The 23,622-nt window shown below is 36.1% G+C and overlaps 1 protein-coding gene across 1 annotated transcript; it reads right to left on the minus strand.

Moving 5' to 3' along the window:
* Nucleotides 1–2,959: 2,959 nt before the first annotated feature.
* LOC110907942 (actin cytoskeleton-regulatory complex protein pan1) lies at nucleotides 2,960–15,312 on the minus strand. The gene is made up of 13 exons (XM_022152852.2): nucleotides 14,968–15,312; nucleotides 12,558–13,647; nucleotides 11,717–11,932; nucleotides 10,070–10,266; nucleotides 9,870–9,938; nucleotides 8,865–8,936; nucleotides 8,681–8,779; nucleotides 7,055–7,126; nucleotides 6,849–6,963; nucleotides 5,609–5,677; nucleotides 4,585–4,849; nucleotides 3,785–3,869; nucleotides 2,960–3,710 (listed from the first exon to the last, which is right to left on the minus strand). The coding sequence occupies exons 1-13, from the start codon at nucleotides 15,085–15,087 to the stop codon at nucleotides 3,144–3,146; spliced, it is 3,036 nt and encodes a 1,011-aa protein (XP_022008544.1). The 5' UTR covers nucleotides 15,088–15,312; the 3' UTR covers nucleotides 2,960–3,143.
* Between the last annotated feature and the right edge of the window lie 8,310 nt (nucleotides 15,313–23,622).

A 23,622-nucleotide genomic window follows, 5' to 3' on the forward strand; every position in this document is an offset into this window, starting at 1 on the left:
AGAAGTAGATTCATTAGGTCTGAGCATTGGGGCAGATGTTCAGCGTTTCTTTATGGTCTAGGCGGATTTTGCATTGATTGTGTTTTTCATAAATTTTACCTATCCACCACTTCTTTTGTTATTTAGTATTGCTCTTTTTAAAGATATGTGTAGTTTCTCGCTTTTCTACTATATGTCTTTGGTGTCGAGGGTCTCTTTGGAAGCAGTCTCTCTATCCCTAGGGATAGAGGTAAGGTGTGTCTACATCTCACCCTCCCCAGACTCTAACAATAGCTTTGCTATTTGTAGCATTTACTAGTTCGATTGATTGATTGATTGAATTGATTCTCCTATGTTATTGTTACAAAGAGTTCAGGGCCGTCTCCGAAAATCACAAAAAAATTTTTGGCCCTGTTCGAGATAAAAAATTTGGGCCCTATTCGCAAATCTTCATATAATATAAACTCATCAATCATTCAATCAAATAACCCATAATACTACGATAATTGTTATCAAATAGATAAAACAAATTAACAAAAATAGTGTAGCAAAAATATCAAGTTATCGAACCTACTTGTTTTACGTCGTCCGCCTTTCTTTTCTCTTCCTCTAGCTTCCTCTTCTTACGTTTTTTATGGCCAGATGGGTATTTGTATTTAGGAACGGGAGGCATAATTTCTAAATATTAACAAAAAAAACATTCATTCAATATTTCAATCACATTCAGAAGACATCAGTTAACAAAAAATTTACATTCATTCATTATTAACAAATAACATTAATTCAATATTTCAATCAAAAAAACGAAATCAAAAAGAAAAAAAAACATATGAAATCAAAATCGAAATCAGCAACTACCTCCGATTGAAATTAGAATACATATTAACTGTTAACATGCCTCCGATTGAAAACATATGAAATCAAAAACGAAATCAGCGACTGATATTAAGTTATTAACATACCTCTGATATCAAAAAATATTGCAATTGAAATCACAGCCGATCAGCGATTCAGCGTCTTGCGTCTTTTTGTTTCCCAGTTTCCCTCGTCCCCTCATATCAGATCACATATACTGGCCTTATTGTTTGTAATTGGTTATTGGGCCTATTTCAAAATTGAATTCACTGCAACCGTATGGGCTTTAGTGCTTTACATTACATGTGAAAGTGTGAAACTGATCTAGTAATTGGGCCTATTTCAACATATACAGGAATTTTAGTTTTTTTTTTTTTGGGCCCCATGCTGGTTTGGGCCCTGTACACAGGCCCATCCTGCACATGGGCTTAGCCGGCCCTGAAAGAGTTGGTGATTTAGTTCTAGGTTTATGTTCTCTAAGATTCTTCATGTGATTAGTAGTCACACATTCTTCATGTGAAAATAATGAAACCAAAATCACAGAATATGATGTCTTTGCACGTTCCCATTTGTATTTTTATTTTGTTACTTTTAATGTATGCAGTTCCAAAAGTCTCGTATATGGTGTGCACATATAATTTATATATGTATGGGCCCTCGGGGCACAAAAGTGAAATTGCACTAATTTTAACGTTATTTTACTAATTTTGTGAAAATAACGTTGAAAGCGGGAGACGGTTAATCATGCATCATGTAGTCATGCATCATGTAGTGGCGTTGATAGTCGAAAGACAAGGGGGTACATGCACTAATCGGCCTTTTTGCCGAGAGTTATGCGCCTTATGTCCAAAGCTTGATGCAAAACTACTATGGAGCCAGGGGTCTCACTGAAAGCAGCCTCTCTAGTCCTATGAGGTAGAGGTAAGGTTGTCTACATCTTACCCTTCTCAGACCCTACCTTAGCTTTGCTATTGATGGGATTTACAGAGTATGATGATGATGAATGTATGCAGTTCCAGAAAGAAGGAGCAAAGGTACTCTTCTCAACTTTCATTCCATACAGGTCATCTTTCAATAGCTATCTAATTTGGCTAGGAAACTTTTGATGTGAAGCGTTAAAGGTTTTGAACAAGGATCTTTGTACTTGATTTCTTGTTCGCTTTTAGAAAACATAAAGTGTTACTTTTTCTTGTAGCCGTAGAAACACTTGTAGAAATAGCAAATTTGTGTTCATCGATTCCTGAAGCTCATGGTGCGTTAATTAAGGTTTCAAAGAACACCGAGGGATGACAGTGGTGGGATTTGTATGTCCAAAATACCACATTTGTGCACAACGAAGAAAGTTGTCACACCAAGTTTCGAATTCTCTTTTGTTCATTTTTTAATTTTATGTGTTAGTCTATGAACAAAAGAATTGGGATCGTTTATCGTATTTTTGTATCTTGCAAGAACTAATTTGAAATACGAAATACTAGTGTAATTGTTTGACCATTATGAAATATTGTGTGTATAGAATCAAACCCTTTAAAATTATGGCCTTCTGTGGTGCTGCTGATCGAGTAGTCAAACCACTGTATTTTGTGCTTTTAATACAGATAAGGAAAACTACTTAAGAATGACATGTTGACCGACAAGAAGCTTTGTCGCAATCCTCTTTTAAATAGCAAATCCAATTCTAGCAAACAAAACTCTTAACCTTTATTGAACTTCTATAAGGGTGTGGAGTTGTCGAGTACCCATAGATCTAACTAGTTAAATGTGTCTTATTTTGAATTTTCAAAGTCTTTATTTATAAACTTTGACTTTCATTATATATTTTTTGTGTTATATAAAACGTGATGAAAATTAACCCGATAAAAACACTTGTAAAACACACTCAAATCATATAACTTTCATCAAGTATTATCTAACACAAACAAAATTAGTTAAGGTCAAAGTTTATAAACAAAGACTTTGAAAATTCAAAGTATGACACTTTTAGTGGACGGGGGTAGTAGTAGAATAAGAGTGAATACTTGTAATAGCATGTATTTCATGAAATATGAGGGTCTAGAAAGACATTTTCCTCATCTTCTTCCACTAGTCTCATCACCATTTTCCTCATGTATTAATTCAACAAACGTAATCAATACAGCCAAACAAAAACATAATATTTTATATCAATCGCAATCGAAAAATAAAATAATTCTAGTCAAAATTATACCAAAGAGACATTGTAGGCTGTCCATGAATAGAGTCAAAGATGAAACAAATGATACAAGCACAACTATCAAACCGATAAATAAAATTACATCACCAAACTCCAAAAACTAAAATGCCCATTTATCAGATTCATTTTTCCTGCTTTGACTGTCTGATGACACCTTAAACGGTTCACTTGACCCAAACGGGCTGGAGTCGTCAAATGAATAGGTTTGACCATGGTCAAATCCCCCTACACTGCTACTCATAGAATCAAACCTAGCAAAGTTACGGTCCTGAGCGGTGCTGCTCATTGAGTCAAACCTTGAGAAGTTATTATCATGTGTGGTGGTACTCATTGAGTCAAACCTCGAAAAGTTATTATCCTGTGTGGTGCTGCTCATGGAATCGAATCTCATGAAGGAATCTTGTTTAGGAGAGCCACGATCAGTGGCGCTAAATGAATCGTAGCGCGAGAAATTATCGAAGAAAGAATTCTCCCCTACTCCGGTACTGTAACGTGGTGAGTTGGCGGCTCTAGAAGCGGGTGAGCCAGGGACGGAATCGTCAAATCCGAATGGACTTTTGGTTTGGAAGAAACTATTGCCTTGAGGGGAATCAGTTCTCCTTGGACTTGCGGTGAAGCTATTTTTGTCAAAGAAATAACTTTCTCCATGCTTCTCATGTTCGGCATCCTGTGAAAGTTATAATATTTACTTAACTAATCTATATGTTCATCCAATTAATTTAATAAAAAAAATGAACTGACCTTAGTGGTGTCATTATTGAATCCCCACACTGAATCCACATCATCATTATTGTCAAAAGTGCCCCATCCTTGGTCATCAAAGCTCCTAATTAAACAACAAAAATTATATTTTCCATACAAAACAAATTGGAAAATAAGAATTGAGAAACAAACCAAAATTTTGACCCGCGCACTGCGGCGGCAAAGTCGTGTTTGTGACTTCGTGACACGCGATGATAACATTAACGTGTGGTACGCGCACGTGACATTGCGTGTTTTTTTACTTTGTTACACATGTTATGTTCGTGACATTAACGTCATTATTAGACATGGATAAAAAAAGAGTATGTCTCGGACGTTAGTGTAAAGTCGTAAAAGTAATTTAGACACTAACGTGGTTAGGCATAGATTAAAAAAAGTATAATCATGTGTCGACGTTGCGATGTAAAGTCATAAAACTACTTTAAACAAAAGGAGTTGTCAAGTTATTAAGTAGAAAAGGTTGGCGGGTCAGAGTTGTCAATTACCAAAAGTTAGAAGTGAAGAGGGTGGTAAAAGTAATTTAAACAAAAGGAGCTGTCAAGTTATTAAGTAGAAAAAGTTGGGAGGGTCAAACTTGTAAATTACCAAAAGTTAGAAGTGAATGTGTAACTTACCTAAAGATAAGGGTTAACAGTGTTTCATGTCAAAAGTTTGAGGGTTAAAAGAGAAAGGTCCACCGACCTTTCTCTTTAAGATATAGTAAATAAATAAGGTAGAGCCCGTGCAGTATAGAAACTACAAAATAAAAGATTAAACCGTAAAATGAATTCACTCAATACCTTTCTGTTTCTGCATCAAAGTTCTTCCCGAAATGGCTAAACGAATCCTCCTTGGTTGGACTTTCAAATATCTTTTGTGTTGTGGGACTGTCAGCTGGACTTTTTGCTGACTCATCTTCACTATGTGCGTATACCGAGTCAGCCTCATAACGCTTCTCTGACTTGGCGTCAGGGTTTGAATATGAATCCTGAGAAACGTCATCCATATGAGATGAATTTTCAGGCTGAGGTGTGGATTTGGCATTTGCAACATCGAATTGGAATCCTGTCAATACAAGCACGTTAAAGCAAAATGAATATATGGTGAAGCATATAAGGCGGGAAAATTTTGTAGAGGTATCATTGCTAAACGGGTCGTGTTCGCGAGTTGGTGAAGCATATATGGTGATATATGCTAAACAGGTCGTGTTAACCCCGACCGAACCCGAAAACTGTGTCATACATATGAACCCAAACACGACCCGAATATTCACGGGTTGACCCGAACACGACCCGTTAAACCCGGTTTTTTTCTATTTTTTTTTTTGCAACTTAATATACTAAAATTAAAATTTACTACAACAAAACAAAAATGTATATAATATACAATTAAATTTAAATTATATAATGTTATATAAATCTCTTTTTAAGTTATAATTATAGCATAAAATACACACCTAATTAATTTATGACATAGAACATATTGTAGAAAAATATAATATAATATAAATTGGCTAAGCGGGTCAACTCGCCAACCCAACCAGGTTGACCCGAACCCAGCCCATTTAGCTAAACAGGTTCACAGCTTCAACCTGAAACTGACCCGAACCCGTTTAGAATAAACCCGAACCCACGAATTTCGTGTTAGGTTCGTGCCGTGTCGTGTTTTCAAGTCATGTCCGAAATTCACACCCCTACGGTTGAGTAACGTGTCTAAAGGATTTCTGTTTAATTCTTTCTAAAATATAACCAAATTTTGTTTAGATAAATGAGTTTAAATAGCCGCCTCCTAAATATGGGGACTCGAATAAAAAGAAAGCCGAACCTTCGTCTTCAAACTTATCCCAATCTTCATCCCACACTGCTGATATCTCTGGAACTCCGGGCTGCCAACCTTTATAAGCAAAGAACGTAACCAGAAGCAAAAATTATTATAATTATCATAGCACTAGTATTTTGACCCGCCGCGTAACGGCGGCGTTTTATACCGTCAAATATTTGACGAGACTCATTTCCAAACAAAATTTACTTGAAACGTAGACCAACTGAAAACGCATATAAAAATAAGCACGAAAACGTATTGTATTTCACCCGACGCATTACCGAGTCGAAACGTAAACCAACTTGGATTAGACCGAAATGTACTTAAAAATAAGCACGTAAGAAAATAGTGTTTTTTAGTTAAAAAATGGTACCGCGCATTGCGGTGACGACGAAACGTAAAGTAACATGAATTTATACCGCCTAGTGAAAACGTATTATATTTAACCCGACTAGTTTTCAAACAAAATTTAATGTCAAAACGTAGATCAACTGTAAACGTATATAAAAACAAGCACATAAAACTCGAGAGAATTAAAATGACATTTTTCAAAGATTTTAGAAAGTTAAGGGGGTGTAAGTGTCAATGGTGAAAGTGGAGTTTCACAAAAAGACAAAACAAAAAAAACAAATTACTGTAGCATGATGTGACGCTAGCTGCAGTGATTTTGTCACCCACAAATGTTATTATAATATAATAATAATATAATTAAGGATTAGGATCAAATACAAAGGATCCTAATTGTAAGAAGTGTAAGAAGGATTTATAGAGTGACAAGTGTCCAATAACCTAAAAAAACCCACTACACAAAAAAACCCCACTACAAAAAAAAAAAAAAGAAACCCTTAAACATCCACCACCACCAAAAACCTAAACCCCCCATCACCCACCCAAAAAAAAATGTTTTTTTTTGCCGAGGGGGTGGGGGTGGGGGTTTAGGTTTTTGGGTGGTGGTGGGTGTTTAGTTTTTTTTAGATTTTTTTTTTAGGTTTTTGGGGGGTGGGGGTTAGGTTTTGGGGGGGGGGGGGGGGGGTTAGGTTAGGTTTTTGGGTGGGGATGGGTTGGGGTGGGGGTGGGTGTTTAGGTTTTTGGTGGTGATGTAGTGGGTTTAGTTTTAGGTTATTGGACACTTGTCACTCTATAAATCCTTCTTAGACTTCTTACAATTAGAAGCCTTTGTAGAATAACTTGACCCATATAATTAATAGGGTGATGTTATTGCTTGTGAAATGAAAGAAAATACCTTGTGGAAGCTCAATAACTGCAGTTGATTTAACATTGATTCCATGCTTCTTGCAGCGTTCGGCTAAAGCCTTCAGTAGTTCCTCAAGATCTGATTGTATACGATCAGCACGAACCTGGACAACCAATATTATGTTTAAGTTTTGTCATTTTAACTTATTAAATGTTTACTGAACTTAAAAAAGGAAAAACAAAAGTCTAACTTACTTGAAGGATACCATCAGCACTGCCACCTTGTTCCATCTTCACAAGTGCTTGATTCAACTCCATCTTTCTCTCCTATGAAAGTCAACAAGAATTTCTACTGAATTAGTTAAACTTAATACGGGCCTGTATTATGTGTTAAAGTTCATGTGCTTCATTTCATGGCAATATAAAAGGTATCCTTACACCTGTAACATAATTATCAAGTACAACTAGGGGGATTCTCGCGTTTTTTGTTATGGGTCGGTCCGGTTCATTATAGTCGATATTGGCACTCGGCATAGCAATCGACACGCGCTTTACATGAATTGTAAACCATAAAAACGAATATTTGCACCGGTAACCATGTTGTTCGGTCGGTAACAGTTCGGTTAGTTACGGTACCGATGTTGTTTGGTCGTTATATGTTCGGTTTGTAATGATAAAAAAAATCAACTATATATGACCCGTTCGAATAGAACTTTAATCGAATCATACATAATAATAAATACAAGACGACGGCATAGTTGTTAATGGCGAATAGCGACAAATAGCGACGGCATAGTTGTTAAGGTACCTATATACTACATAGCGAATAGCGATAAATAGCGGGTGGCTATTTTATAAATAGCGATACACTAGAAAAAGAATTTTCAAAAATTTTATATGTATATTATATCAAAATACCCTGGTATATATGCTATTTTACATGTATATTTAACAAAAACCTAAAATCCACCTATTTTATAGCTATATTTAGTTGCTATTTATATTTAAAAGATAAATAAATAAATAAAGTGTCGCTATTCTCGCTATCCATCGCTGCAACCCAAATAGCGACACTGGACCTATACGCTACGTAGCGCGCTATAGCGATCGCTACGATCGCTATTGACAACTCACGACGGTATATTCAAAATTTAGAACATTATATCATATTATAATAATAATAATAATAATAATAATAATAATAATAATAAACGAAAAGGGTAATCGACGTCATTATATGAAAAAAACTAAACTGATTTTATACGATACCGGTACCGATGTTGTTCAGCCAGTTTCGGTAATTTAAAAAAGAAAATCATTAAAGTTTAAAATTAAAATATATGTTTAAAGTCAAAAGTAAATATAATAATTATGTATTGTAATATCGAAATGACAAAAATATGAAAAAGACTATATATTGTTATAAAATTAAAATTACTATTCATTGCAAGTTTCAAATTATATATATATAGATATAAGGTAGGGTTCGGCTACAAAGTCCAAATCTCCTAAAAAGTGTAAAAAATCATAAAACACTAAAATGTCAGCCATATAACACACCTAAAACCCACAAATAACAGAGTTGAGATTACTAAAACACCATATTCAAACCCTAAAAGTCCATAAAAACTTCAAACACACCATCGTAGAACTATGAATATAAACACAATATGCTAATCAACATAATACACAATAATGTATGTCATTCCATGGATCGCACAATGCTATTTGTTAGGCAATTAAAAAATTGATATAGAAGGGCAAGCACTATAATAAGAATCATACCACTCGTTAATCGTTATATCAAGTATCAACATTTTAACTTTCTGTAAGGCCTGGATATATTTTCTTTTGCGTATAATAATAATAATACATTAATACCTGAATATCACGGAATGAGGCCTCCTCAATAGTTAATTTAGAAGCCACTTCTGCCACCTGTTTGTATTTCTCTTCATATTTCTTCGCAAGCAACTCTGCCTGAAATAAAATGGTGCAATAACTTCTAGAACCAACAAAAAAAGGAAACCAAAAGATAAGCTTGGTTGAAAATCTCAAAAATTACCTCACGTTTATCAGCTATAGCACGTTCTGTAATCTCATTAAGTCGGTTATCACATCTGCTCTTGTATAACACCTGATAAAAATTAAAAGAAAACAGAAAAAAGTTGGTGAGTATAAGTTTAGTCGTGTTAATGATTGCAAATGAAGAAGATCCTCCATCTTACATACATCAAGATCACAGTATGTTAGGGGTGAGCAGAAAACCGAAAAAACCAAACAAACCAAACTGCACAAAAAAAAACTGAAAAAACACGAACCGAAATTTACGGCTCATTTACGATTTTACATTTTATGAAAAAACCGAAAAAAAAAACCGAACCAAACTGAATAGCCTAAAGAATCATTTTTTTAATGTTTGTTATATATAATTATTTAGGAATTATTAATTTTATTCTTGAATGTTAGGTATTAATAACAAAAACATTAATATGTTTATTTATCTTTGAAATGATTTATCTATTGCCTACAAGAAATAACAAAATTTAACATAATAAATTAATAATTAAATGATTTTCAAAGTACTATAAAAAATGTTAGGTATTAATAACAAAAACATTAATATGTTTATTTATCTTTGAAATGATTTATCTATTGCCTACAAGCAATAACAAATTTAACATAATAAATTAATAATTAAATGATTTTCAAAGTACTATAAAAAATGTCTTAATAATACTTTGAAGAAACATAAAAATAGATTAGAAGATTAGATTCATGTGAACAATATAAATTAAAAAGGTTAAATATAATAATTTGAATCTAAAGATCTTAATTTTGGATTATACATTTTATTTTTGAATCTTACGTAATTTTTGTTTCAAAAACTGAAACAGAACGGTTTTTAGAAACCGAAAACCAAACATTACGGTTACGGTTTCGGTTTCGGTTTCGGTTTTAGCATAAAACTGAACCATGCACACCCCTACTGTATGTGATATATTTCAAGCGAGTTAATATTATATAGCTCGAATACATATAAAAATAATAGATAAGGGTGGCTACTCACAAGATCTTGCATCTTGTTCCTGTAAAACACCATCTTTTCTCTAGAATCCAGAATCACCTTGTCATCGCCCTTTAACAAAAACGAAAACAACCAATAACAGTGAACATTCTACATCGTATAAAAATGTGGCATGCGTAAAATGTGCAATGGAATGATTCAAGTAGATTCAAATAAGACTATCATGAAAGATAGAAGTTTACCGCTTTTTCGGCTTCCGTTGTCTCTCGGGAAACTGAACGAGAAGTATTCTGATCACCACCGTTGCTGAGGTGTTGAGCATCCATGGAGGGTACAGGTCTTCTCTGTTGATTAAACTGCATTGGTTGGGCCCCACGAGGAGGCCCGTGAGGCATCGGTTGAGGACCAGACATCACCTGCTGTTGTACGGGCGCAGAACCTGAAGACAAGATAACATTCATCGATCGATCAACATTGAACTTTGAAGGAATCTTTTTAGCCTTTCTAGACTATGAAACTAGTCATTTTCAAAGTAACAAAGCGTCTATATCAAAAGTTTCATGCATTTACAAATAACTAGACTATGAAACTAGTCATTTTCAAAGTAACATAGTGTCTATATCAAAATCTTTATAGCCTTTCTCCCGCGCGTTGCGACAGCGTCGAAACGTAAAGTAACGCGAATTTATACCATCTAATGAAAACGTATTATATTTAACCCAAATCGTTTCCGAACATTATTTGCGTCAAAACGTAAGCATGAACTATGTTGTCAAAAGCGCAAGCCTAGGCGCACCAACAGCGCCTGGGAAAAACTGGCTCACGCGGGCCATGGGTTTTTGGAGCTGCATTCGTGTCCGCAGGTGTGGGCACACACGAGTTCAACCAAATTCAAGCTCAGAAACTCATTTTTGCACCCCCCCCCCCCCCTGCGCGCGGGTAGGACTTGTGGTAAAACATGTCATAAAGCTACAATGGAGTAGTAAAGACTTTACCTTATAAACAACCACTCACTTTGTTCCCACACCAATGTGGGACAAAGAATTTACCACCTTTTGAGACTTTTATTCACACACCCAAAACTTACAACATATAAGTCCTAAACTTTTGCTACTAACTATTAGCTACATGATCTTAAATGGCATATATAATAGTTTTTTTAATTTTATATGTGGAATCTTATTTATTTTCAAAGCATAACATATTTTTTATATTTTTTTTCTCTATGTGCGCTTTTCTTAAAAAAGCCCACGCTTTTTTTGCGCCTTGCGCCTAGGCTCCGGGCGAGGCCGATGCGCCTCGCCTGCGCCTTGCGTCTTTGACAACATAGAGCACGAAAACGTTTTATATTTGACCCAACTCATTTTCAAAAATAATTTACGTCGAAACGTAAGAAAATAGTGGTTTTTAAGTTAAAGGATGGTACCGCACGTTGCGGTGGCGGTGAAACGTAAAGTAACTCTAATGAAAACGTATTACATGACCCGACTTGTTTCCAAACAACATTTACTTCAAAACGTAGACCAACTGAAAGCGTACATAAAAATAAGCACGAAAACGTATTATATTTCACCCGACTAACTTTCGAAAAAAAGTTATGTCAAAACGTAAACCAACTTGCATTTATACCGACACATAGATATATAAAAATAAGCACCCATAAAACTCGAGGGGCTCAAAATCACATTTCATAAAGTTTTTAAAATGAGGGGGTATAAGTGTTAAAGCTAAAAGTTGAGGGGTTAAAGAAAAAAAGAAAGTTATTGCAGTGCCGATGTGACGAACGCTACAGTGAAACCATGTTGTGTTTTAATAATATTGATAATTATAATTTATAATAAAATTATTTTATGTGAATGACAATGAAATGTTGGGAAAGGAGTTAATACCGGGAGTAGCACCCCAACCACCGGGTGCGGGTCTAGCAGGTGGACCGGTTAACGACAACAGAGTTTCATCAAGCAACACGTTACTAGGAAGTGTCGGTGGAAGATTGTGGCCTTCTCGGTACCTCTCCATCAGATACAGCGCTATACAGAACTCCCTCAATGAAAGCATGCTGTCGTTATCTTGATCCGATAAGTCCCAAACCTGTTTCAATATTTCTGTGAAAGAATATTGTTAAAACGAAATTTATTATCAGACACAAGTTGCACTTTTAAGTAGGGGTGCTAAACAGGTCGTGTTCACGGGTTGGCGGGTTCAACCTGACCGGAACCCAAAATTTTTAGACAAACCTGAACATGACCCGAACTCGAAAATCGTGTCATACATATGAACCCGAACATAACTGTTCTACCCAATTTTTTTTACACAAATTAATATTTTAAAATTAAAATTTACTAAAAAACACAAATGTATATAATACAATTAAATTTAAATTATAAAATCTTATTTCATTTTCTCTTTTTAAGTTATAAATATGGCATAAAATACACACCGAATTTAATTTATGACATAAAACATATTGTAAAATAATATAAAACAATATAAATGGGTTGAACGGGTCAACCCGCCAACCCGACCGGGTTGACCCGACCCGACCCAACCCGTTTAGCTAAATGGGTTCGCAGGTTCAACCTGAAACTGACCCGAACCCGTTTAGAATACACCAAAACCCACGAATTTCATGTTCGGTTCATGTCATGTTTTCGGGTCATGTCAGAAATTCACAGCCCTGCTTTTGAGGCTTGAAAAACAAACTTTAGGCGCTAAGAATTTACGAAATACCTCTTGGGAGCCTCCAACTCAAAAATAAACTACGCGCCTGTTCACCAGTGATTTTCCCATCTCTGTCAGTGTCGACTTCCATGAACACTTTCATATACTTATTAACACCGGGGCGTGTCATTTTCGGCCACTGAGGTTGTGACAGATTGGATGCTTGAGTTGGGCCTTGTAGATTTTGAATTGGGCCTGGGCCCTGTTGACTTGGTCTTGGAACAGGTGTTGCTGTTGCTGACTGTACCGGGGCCCCTGTAGGCGGCTGCCTTGTAAAAGCACTCAATGCGCCAAGCGGGTCAATCTTTGTTGGAATCTGGGCCTCGGAACTTACAGCAACAGTTGATGATGTGGGCGGTTTGGATGATGTTTGAGAAGCGGAAAACACGCCACCGCCAAACATCTGGTCGGAAACACTTCCGTTTCCTCCAACTGACGGTATAGGAGTCGGAAAAGATGGTGAAGTCGAGCTGATTGCGGTGACGGGGACTTGTGATGAAGCTACAGGAGCCCTAACACCTCGGGCCGCAAGCCAATCACCTGAAACGTTAGGGTTTGATAGACCGGGACCCACCAGACCACCTGACGTGATATTAGGACCACCAACACCCTGTGGTGGAAAATACTGTGCTGAGGTAGGTGGGGCCATTGAATTCGGAGGCACTTGTGATCTTATGCCAAAAGTTTGAGGTTGCATCGAACTGACAACCCCAGGCTGCTGTGTAATAGGACGTGGGCCTGGGCCCATTGAACTGACAACCCCGGGCTGCTGTGTGGGAACACGTGGGCCTGAGCCCATTGAATTGATAACCCCGGGCTGCTGTGTAGGAGGACGTGGGCCTGGGCCCATTGGATTGATAACTCCAGGCTGTTGTGTAGGAGGCCGTTGGGCGATAGGATTTGGCTGAGCTGGCGCCAGTGCGGTAAGGTTTATTTGTGGAGGAGGGATTTTCGCAGAAGCAGGCCCGTATAATGCAGCCTTTACGATATCGGGTGTTAGTTCTCGTTTACTTTGTGCCACTGTAACAAGCTTAAGGGCATTATAGAATTCTTGACGGCCAAGAAAGCCAGTGCGGTTCTGATCTGCATGCTGCCATATCTGTAATCAAGTAATACATATATTAAGTATTAACAACTACACTACCAGATGCTTAAATTATTATTTTTAATTTTAGTTTGGTAATATCATGCAATACAGTCCTAGTTGATTGTGAATTATAACTGCTACATGCTATAGACAATGGTCCAAAAGAGTTGCCTATGTGAACATTACTGAAAATATATAAGACAGCTATGAAACAGAGACATTTCTTAAACTATAGTCTGCATGTAATTGTGTAAAGTCTAAAATTGCAATTGGCATAGGAAAGTAGAAACTATGAATATTCATCATCTCATCTTAGCTTGTAAATAGCAAATACAACGACCATATTCAAAACATTCTTAACCCAAAGAGATATTTGAATAAACTACTCTAACCTTCTTCAACGTAACGCACCAAATCGCATCATGCTGAACTGGTCTCCTTCGCGTTTTCCAAGTCATCTACGAGTTCAGATTTCTACTTTAGCTCCTTGAAGATGAGCTTCAAATAAGCTGACGTTACGATTATGTACTATTTGCTCTTCGGGGAATTGGTTTGGATACGAGTGCTCTATTATTGCTCTTATTTTCTAACCCAAATCCTCATTGTATTGACCGAGGACACCCTTCAAGTCACCATAAGCGATGTTACCTCAAATGCATTAATCAGCCCAAATCTCGTCATAAGCGATGTTACCTCAAATGCATTAATCAGCCGAAATCTCGTAGATGGCAAATCCAAGTTTTTTTTTAAAAAAAAAAAAAAACAAAGGCAGTTGGAATCCATCTCAACTTTCAACCTTATCCACTTCTACCCACATCCTAAATTACGGGAAGATGTTTTCTACAAGTAGGGGCTTAGTGGGTTCCTTGACGGCTTTCTTTATGTTCAAATCATAACATTCTCTAAAGATCCTAGAGACTTCATCTTCGAGAAGCTAAAGTTGAAATCTGAACTCGCAGATGACTTGGAAACTGCAAAGGAGATAAGTTCAACACAAAGCAATTGATTGCTTCGAGTGGAAGCAGGTTGGAGTAGCTTATTCGAATATGTGTAAAGTCTGAAGCCTAACAATGGTTAAATCACTAATTCATTAAATTCTCCTAAATGGTTAAATCACTAATTCATTAAAGTCTCCTAATCAATCAACTAACTAAACTACAAAGCATCATATATTAAATCAACACAAATTCAATAAAATTCTCCTAATAAATCAACACAAATTCTCCTAACAAATTCAATCAAATTCTCCTAATAAATCAACACAAATTCTCCTAATGATTATACACAAATTCAATCAACAAATAAACACAAACAGAAATTAAACTCCAAAACCTGAGCAAGCACAGGCTTAGGCAAATTCGAGCCCTGGAAGAACGCAACAGCTTCAGCTCCACTAATTCTCCCATCGCGATCCAAATCCGCCCGTCGAAAAAACGCATCGAACTGATCCATTTCCGATTCAACAACTTCCGAATGAAATCAACCGATCGAATTGCACAACTGTCACCTAGGGTTTCAGATCCGGAGGAACATGAATCGAATGAGAAACACCGGTTGATGATAAGGAGATCTCGCACTGGATCGCGTGGAAGTGATGGAAGGAGAGGTGAAATTGTTAACGGTGATTGTTGTTTGATCGGATCGAGAACGGACACATAGTGGAAAAAGGGTTTCTAGTAGGGGTGTTCAAGATCGGATTATCCGGTTTTCGGATATCCGAAAACCGGATATCCGAAAATTTCGGATAGTGAATATTGATATCCGAATCCGTATCCGAAATTTCGGATATCCGATTTTCGGATATCCGATATTTCGGATACGGATTCGGATATCCAAACGGATATCCGAATTTGTAAAAAGAAATCAAAAAATCTATTTCGTGTGTAGATTAAAACTAAACTTATATTCGATTTTCCAAATTTCCAACATTTAAAATTAAAAACAATCATAAATTCACACGAATACAATTATTTACTACTTTTTTACTAATTTTTACAATACTTCAAACTAAATATAATGCTCATATACTATATATATTGATAAAAAAATAATTAGTTTTCGGATAATCGGATTATCCGAAATTTTTGAAATTCATATCCGAATCCGAATCCGAAAATTCGGATTATCCGGTTTTCGGATATCCGAATTTTCGGATATCCAAAATTTCGGATTTTTCGGATACGGATTTTCGGATATTTCGGATTCGATTTCGGATCCGGGTTTTTTTGAACACCCCTAGTTTCTAGAAAATTGAAACGTAACTGATGTTGTCTTTTTTTTTTTCGTTTTATATGTAAAAATAATACAAGTAGGGAGGTAACTTACTAACTTGTAAAAGTATTTTTCAACGAATATAAAAGATGAACCGTGATCGTAGAGATGTGGACACCGTTTGATAGCTTAATCTCATCATCTTCAGTTCTTAAGAAAACCGGTTGACTGTAGGCCCATTGTGGTAAATTCAGTTGGTTTGGGTAGTGGTAGAACTTGAACTAAAACTTAGTTAAGCCGAGGCACCCCTGACCCCAGTAACAGGGCCGGCTAAGCCCATGTGCAGGATGGGCCTGTGCACAGGGCCCAAACCAGCATGGGGCCCAAAAAAAAAAAACTAAAATTCCTGTATATGTTGAAATAGGCCCAATTACTAGATCAGTTTCACACTTTCACATGTAATGTAAAGCACTAAAGCCCATACGGTTGCAGTGAATTCAATTTTGAAATAGGCCCAATAACCAATTACAAACAATAAGGCCAGTATATGTGATCTGATATGAGGGGACGAGGGAAACTGGGAAACAAAAAGACGCAAGACGCTGAATCGCTGATCGGCTGTGATTTCAATTGCAATATTTTTTGATATCAGAGGTATGTTAATAACTTAATATCAGTCGCTGATTTCGTTTTTGATTTCATATGTTTTCAATCGGAGGCATGTTAACAGTTAATATGTATTCTAATTTCAATCGGAGGTAGTTGCTGATTTCGATTTTGATTTCATATGTTTTTTTTTCTTTTTGATTTCGTTTTTTTGATTGAAATATTGAATTAATGTTATTTGTTAATAATGAATGAATGTAAATTTTTTGTTAACTGATGTCTTCTGAATGTGATTGAAATATTGAATGAATGTTTTTTTTTTGTTAATATTTAGAAATTATGCCTCCCGTTCCTAAATACAAATACCCATCTGGCCATAAAAAACGTAAGAAGAGGAAGCTAGAGGAAGAGAAAAGAAAGGCGGACGACGTAAAACAAGTAGGTTCGATAACTTGATATTTTTGCTACACTATTTTTGTTAATTTGTTTTATCTATTTGATAACAATTATCGTAGTATTATGGGTTATTTGATTGAATGATTGATGAGTTTATATTATATGAAGATTTGCGAATAGGGCCCAAATTTTTTATCTCGAACAGGGCCAAAAATTTTTTTGTGATTTTCGGAGACGGCCCTGCCCAGTAAAACTTCGCCTGTGCAGATATAACTTTTCGAATAAGAGATTTAATCAACCTTTTTTATTTTAATTTTAAATATGTTTAATATGAGTAAGATTTTTAGAAAAAAAAATAAAAGATTAGACCAATTAATCCAATAACTTTGGTTTAAAATTCAATCAAATATGGATTTCATTAATTTTTTAATCTTTAGAACAATTAATCCAATAACTTTGGTTTAAAATTCAATCAAATATGGATTTCATTAATTTTTTAATCTTAAATATCTTTATATGATTCACACTACTTTACAATCTAAAACTTCTTTCAAATTTGTGAGTGTGTGAAATAGTTAAATAACAAATATGGTTAAATTAAATTGGAGTTAAAAGAGAAATTATACAAGTATAAGGTGTTGATGAGATAAGCTCAGTAAAACAAGAGTGTCACTTATCTCACTAACCAAAGTTGTATAGTCACCAAAGTTAATTAAGAGCTAGTCAAATTTAGGGAAAGCCGCATACTGAGTCATTTTCTTTAGTTAAAAAAAATGTTTTGTGTGTGCATTGGGGGAGAACGTTGATGAAACTTTAAATCAAGTGAAGAAATCACCAATTTGAGGTTGATCCAAGTTGGAAATCAAGGAAGACATGGCCACAATTTACAAGGAAAAATAAATAGTTTTTGTGAATAGTTCTTGGCCAAACTTGAAGGTTTTCTTAATGATTATTGAACTGTCACACCCCTAATTTCCACGTGTCACCGGTGGGTCCGGTGGGGGATTACGTGACGCAGTTGATATCATCATATGTCAAACAACACAAATTATAATGCACAGCGGAAGCAAATGAAAATAGATTTATTTCAACTATTAATTGTAATATCAAGTATCACAACCAGTCAAAATAGATCCACAGGCGGATCGAAAATAAAGAGAAAGAAATTGTTCAACAGATATATGCATCCCAAAAGCTTGCGAGACTCTACGATGCTAAGGAGAAACCAGCCTATTGCGTATAGCACCTGCACTTAATCTTTTTGGGGAAAATACGTCAGTTTACACTGTTAAATACAATTTAACTGACTCATTTTGAAAACATTTGAAAAATTGGTTTTAAATGCACAAGGCACAAAACATTTTTATAACTTGGGAATAATTAATCGAAGTTAAACTTGTAAAAGATTTACATGTTTGTTAACCGTTCAGTCGCCCGAGTCGTATCGGGTTTAAGGTTAAATGACACTGTCACAACCCCCGATCCCTATTCCCGGGGAACGGGCGGCCGTGAGCCAGTTTCGGTGGTATCACGTTATTTATTTATTTGGCAGCGGAAATTTCATCAGGACCGTAGTTAGGAAATATTTTATCATAGTAAAACCACCATATTTGATATTCAACACATGGGTAAAACCCAAGTTTCTTATTACAATACACTTATAGGGACAAAACCCTATTTTATTGAATTTAAAACATCTTGTTTTAGATAACTTTTATAGCCACTTATTTTCCAAGCCGTCAGTGCTCTCGAGCTGGCTTTTTCCCAGTTGGCTTTCACATTGTGTTACCTGAAACATGTTTTAAAAATATTTTGTCAGCGGGAAATACTGGTGAGTGAATCCCAGTTTAATCAAAACGAGTTTTATCAATTACCACAGTATTGAGAGCGATTACAATGTTTATATCTACACAATTACCCATTCAGTACTTGCCACTCGACCGTATCTATGGCTATGGTCATATCACACATTGGCTACTCGTCGTCCAATTGTGAAGGTTATCAAGTAATGTATACAAAACCCCATAATACCGGCGGTAATTGAAGAATGACACGACTCACATACTGGCAATATGATATAAACAATTGAGGTTTTATAAAACAGTTGACACAAAAAGGAGATTACTCACATTGTTATCTTAGGGTTTTCCTTTATGATTTCCTGGTGAATATCTATAATTTACACAAATGCACGTGTGTTAGTATAATAACCCATTTTAACATTAGTAATACCCTCCCCGAGACGGCATTCCAACGACTACGTCGGGCAGAACCACGACAGCCGTTACGGAACCCTAGATCAATCGGGCAGCGTATCTAATACGTATCCAGGGGTTATGATACTTACAACGAGGCAGAGCTTCGCTAATTTAGGGGGTATAATGCCCGGGTATAGTAACGCCACTACAGAAAATTAAGAAAGAAAGAAAGGAAATGAACGACAGACTGAAGGCCCGTTGCCCTCAATTTATAGGGCTGTAATTGGACTCTCTCGCGGCCCGCGTGACATATGGGCTAAGCTTACGCGGCCCGCGTCAATGCTGGGTCAACGCGTAGCTTGGCCCAGTCACCAGCTAGGTTCGCCGTGTGTTATGACACGTGGCATCTCAGGGTCGTGCCACACTCCAGCTCGCTCGCGGCCCGCATGAACTAGAACAAACTTGTACGCGGCCCGCATCAACTATCGTTTCAATCGAAATCTGGTTACCTCCTCGCGCGGCCCGCTTAAGCTTGAGGTGAGGTCCTTCGCGGCCCGCCTCAGCTTAATAATTTTTGTTTTATTTTATATAATATAATATATTTTAGGGCTCGGTTTTCACATACGGGGTACATATAACGATACATTGATATATTTAAAGATATATTAGGGCGTTTAGAATTATTATGAGGATGTCGGTTTTACCGAGGGTTGTTATATCCTCCCCACCTTGTTTTAGAGCTCGTCCTCGAGATCTACTAAAATAACTATAGATATTTCTTTTTCATTTCAGATTCAAGCTCTCTTGTGTATTCAGGTCCTCTTTTGGAGTCTCACCTCATTTTGACTAGAACTAATTTCTTGTGCTTGAGATTCTTGATTTGAATGATATTGTCAGTTATTTCCTGCACTACCTCAGGTCCAGATAGTTGTTTTTTTTTCCCCAATTTCTACCCAATATACTGGGGTTTGGCACTTTTGTCCATATAGTGCTTCGAATGGTGCAGCATTGTTACTTGTGTGATAACTAAGAAAATTCTTATGAAAGGTAAATGATCGTTTGACCTTGGTGAATTTACTTGGATTGCCTTTTGATTACATAAAATACTGGCTTTATTAGCTTTTAACCAATCCATTCTTAGAACAATATCAAATCCTACTAGATTTATTGGGTAAAGAATTATAATAAACTTATGGTTTAGAGTTTCTATTCTCGCTCCCTGCAAGATTTCAGAAATCTTAATGGTTTCTCCATTGGCTGTCTCTACTAGACATATTTGTGGTAGTTTAGTTAATGACTGATTTGCAAAACGAAGTATTAATAAAACTTTAGTTTGCACCGGAGTTAAATAATACTGTAGCAAAATATCATTAACTAAAACATACCAGCTATAACGTCTGGGATCATCTTGACTTCTTCTGTAGTCAGAACAAATGCTCTAGCATTTCTAGTATTCTTGTTGTCTGTGGCTGGAGCTAATTTTGGACAATTTGGCTTGATGTGACCTTGTTCTCCGCAGTTATAGCATATCCTGTTGTTTTTCTTCCTGCATTCTTCTTCCTGATGTCCCGATATTTTGCAGAAGTTACAGTATATAGGGCATTTTCCAGAATGCTTTCTCTTGCAATACCTACAGTAGGGTGCAGAGGTAGAACCTATATTTTTCTCATGATTAGAATTTCCAGAGTGAAATTCTTGTGTAAGCTTCTGGGTTAGGTTCCTTCTCTGATCCTCCTCTCGGGTACGGACTAATTCATCAGTCAAGGTATTTGCTAGTTCTACAACTTCTTCTATGGTTTGAGGTCTAGCTGCCTTGACTACATGTCTTATCTCTCCAATTAATCCCCAGATATAACGAGAGATTAACACTGGTTCTGGTGAAGCAAGAGTTGGTACTATTCTAGCATATTCGAAGAATAACTTAGTGTACCCTTTGCTATCCACACCAGTCATCCTAAGGTTTAAGAATTTGTTTGCAATCTGTTCCTTTTCATTGGGTGGGCAGAATTTCCTTTCCACCTTTTCCTTAAACTCCTCCCATTCCATATTGTAAGTTCTATCAATTCCCTTAGTTTGGAGGATAGTGTTCCACCATTCTAAGGCTGAGTTCTTAAACAGATTAGAAGCAAACAGTATTTTATCTTCTTCTGCGCATTTGCTTATTCTTAAGACTGCCTCAGTTTTCTCTATCCAGCGTAGGGTTGCAATGGCCTCTTCGTTGCCCGAGAATTCCATTGGTTTGCAGGACCAAAATTCTTTATAAGAACAACCATAAGGCATGGTTCTTCTTCTTTTGGGAATAGGCATTTGAAGTACCGGTCCATTGTTCACACTGTTTTCTGGTTCACTTGGTCGCTTACTGCTATGCTTACTTTTATTATCAGCATCCTTAACAGTTTGAAGTATAAATGGCATAGCATCTATAATTCCCTGTGCTACTATGTGTTGGATAGCACTATTATCCACTTGGTTTCCATTGTTATTGTTGTTTGGGTTCTCATTATTCAGATTATCATTATTCTGAGTATTATCATTCTGGATTTCCGGGTTATTATCCAAATTGACTTGATTTTCTTGGTCGGCCATCTAAATTTTAAACATCTATCAAATATTAATATCATAGAATAATATAGTAAATCATATAGTATATAATTTTAGTCAAAAGCGTCAATCATTGCGATTTTACTCTACTCACCTATTACATACCAGTACTGAAATTTAAAATTTACAATACTGACTGAAATAAATAATAATAGGCATTCGTACACATATTTATTTATTTTATTATTACTATTATCGTTTCTGCCATCCCATTTTACAGATATAGATTTATTCAGAATTTTATATTATACTTATCGTATTTTCGTACGAGTCGTTCTTCAAAATTTTTTTTTTTTTCTTTCACTGTTTTCTATAATTTCTTTTCCAAAAGTCCTAAGTTCTTGTATTTATGGTGAAACACACAATATTCTAAGTTTAAAAATTTGTAAATCACAAAATCACAAAAATGGAAATTTAAAGGTTTTCTAAAATTTATTTAAAACAACTATTGCTAGATTACAACTGAACTTTCGAATTATACTAACAGTTTATTTTATAGTTTAACGTTTCCGGCTGGTAGGTGTCGTAGGTGCTAAAACTGGTTTTGTGATAAGTTAGCATTTACTGCTACAGTAGCTAACATATAGAGATTTGCCCATTTTTCGTCTAATTTATCTTCCCAAGGTGGGTTACTGCCTATTTTCTGGGTTTCCTGAAGCTTTTTCATGTTCTTTTGGCTTTTTCTAAGGATCCGGCTTCTTTTACTAGGGGTAAGTGGATTTTCATACTGTGCTTTACGGACAAATATTCCTTCCTCAATATCTGCTGAATATCCTGAGAAATTGGTTTGGGATGAACTTCCCTTTTCTTTGGGTGAACTATCTAGTTTATAATAGATGTCCGAGATTCTTCTCTTACTCATACTGTAAACTAACAAATAGTCAAATAACATATCATAATAATTATTATTATGCATGTATTTCCATAATTTATTTCCTAACACAAAATATAACTTTAAGTGTCAGCAGAACACTTCTTTGGCTTGAACCAGTGGCTAGGCTCTGATACCACCTTCTGTCACAACCCCCGATCCCTATTCCCGGGGAACGGGCGGCCGTGAGCCAGTTTCGGTGGTATCACGTTATTTATTTATTTGGCAGCGGAAATTTCATCAGGACCGTAGTTAGGAAATATTTTATCATAGTAAAACCACCATATTTGATATTCAACACATGGGTAAAACCCAAGTTTCTTATTACAATACACTTATAGGGACAAAACCCTATTTTATTGAATTTAAAACATCTTGTTTTAGATAACTTTTATAGCCACTTATTTTCCAAGCCGTCAGTGCTCTCGAGCTGGCTTTTTCCCAGTTGGCTTTCACATTGTGTTACCTGAAACATGTTTTAAAAATATTTTGTCAGCGGGAAATACTGGTGAGTGAATCCCAGTTTAATCAAAACGAGTTTTATCAATTACCACAGTATTGAGAGCGATTACAATGTTTATATCTACACAATTACCCATTCAGTACTTGCCACTCGACCGTATCTATGGCTATGGTCATATCACACATTGGCTACTCGTCGTCCAATTGTGAAGGTTATCAAGTAATGTATACAAAACCCCATAATACCGGCGGTAATTGAAGAATGACACGACTCACATACTGGCAATATGATATAAACAATTGAGGTTTTATAAAACAGTTGACACAAAAAGGAGATTACTCACATTGTTATCTTAGGGTTTTCCTTTATGATTTCCTGGTGAATATCTATAATTTACACAAATGCACGTGTGTTAGTATAATAACCCATTTTAACATTAGTAATACCCTCCCCGAGACGGCATTCCAACGACTACGTCGGGCAGAACCACGACAGCCGTTACGGAACCCTAGATCAATCGGGCAGCGTATCTAATACGTATCCAGGGGTTATGATACTTACAACGAGGCAGAGCTTCGCTAATTTAGGGGGTATAATGCCCGGGTATAGTAACGCCACTACAGAAAATTAAGAAAGAAAGA

This window comes from Helianthus annuus, chromosome 14, assembly GCF_002127325.2.
Source record: "Helianthus annuus cultivar XRQ/B chromosome 14, HanXRQr2.0-SUNRISE, whole genome shotgun sequence".
NCBI classification, from domain to species: domain Eukaryota; kingdom Viridiplantae; phylum Streptophyta; class Magnoliopsida; order Asterales; family Asteraceae; genus Helianthus; species Helianthus annuus.

What these genes read in the sequence shown, in the direction of transcription:
- LOC110907942 (XM_022152852.2), bottom strand. Translation starts at nt 15,087, where the DNA reads ATGGATCAGTTCGATGCGTTTTTTCGACGGGCGGATTTGGATCGCGAT. An exon ending in GAGTTGGAGGCTCCCAAGAG is followed by an intron (nt 11,933 to 12,557) that starts GTATTTCGTAAA and finishes ATTCTTTCACAG; the next exon opens with AAATATTGAAACAGGTTTGG. An exon ending in TTTGATGCAGAAACAGAAAG is followed by an intron (nt 3,870 to 4,584) that starts GTATTGAGTGAA and finishes TTGTTTAATTAG; the next exon opens with GAGCTTTGATGACCAAGGAT.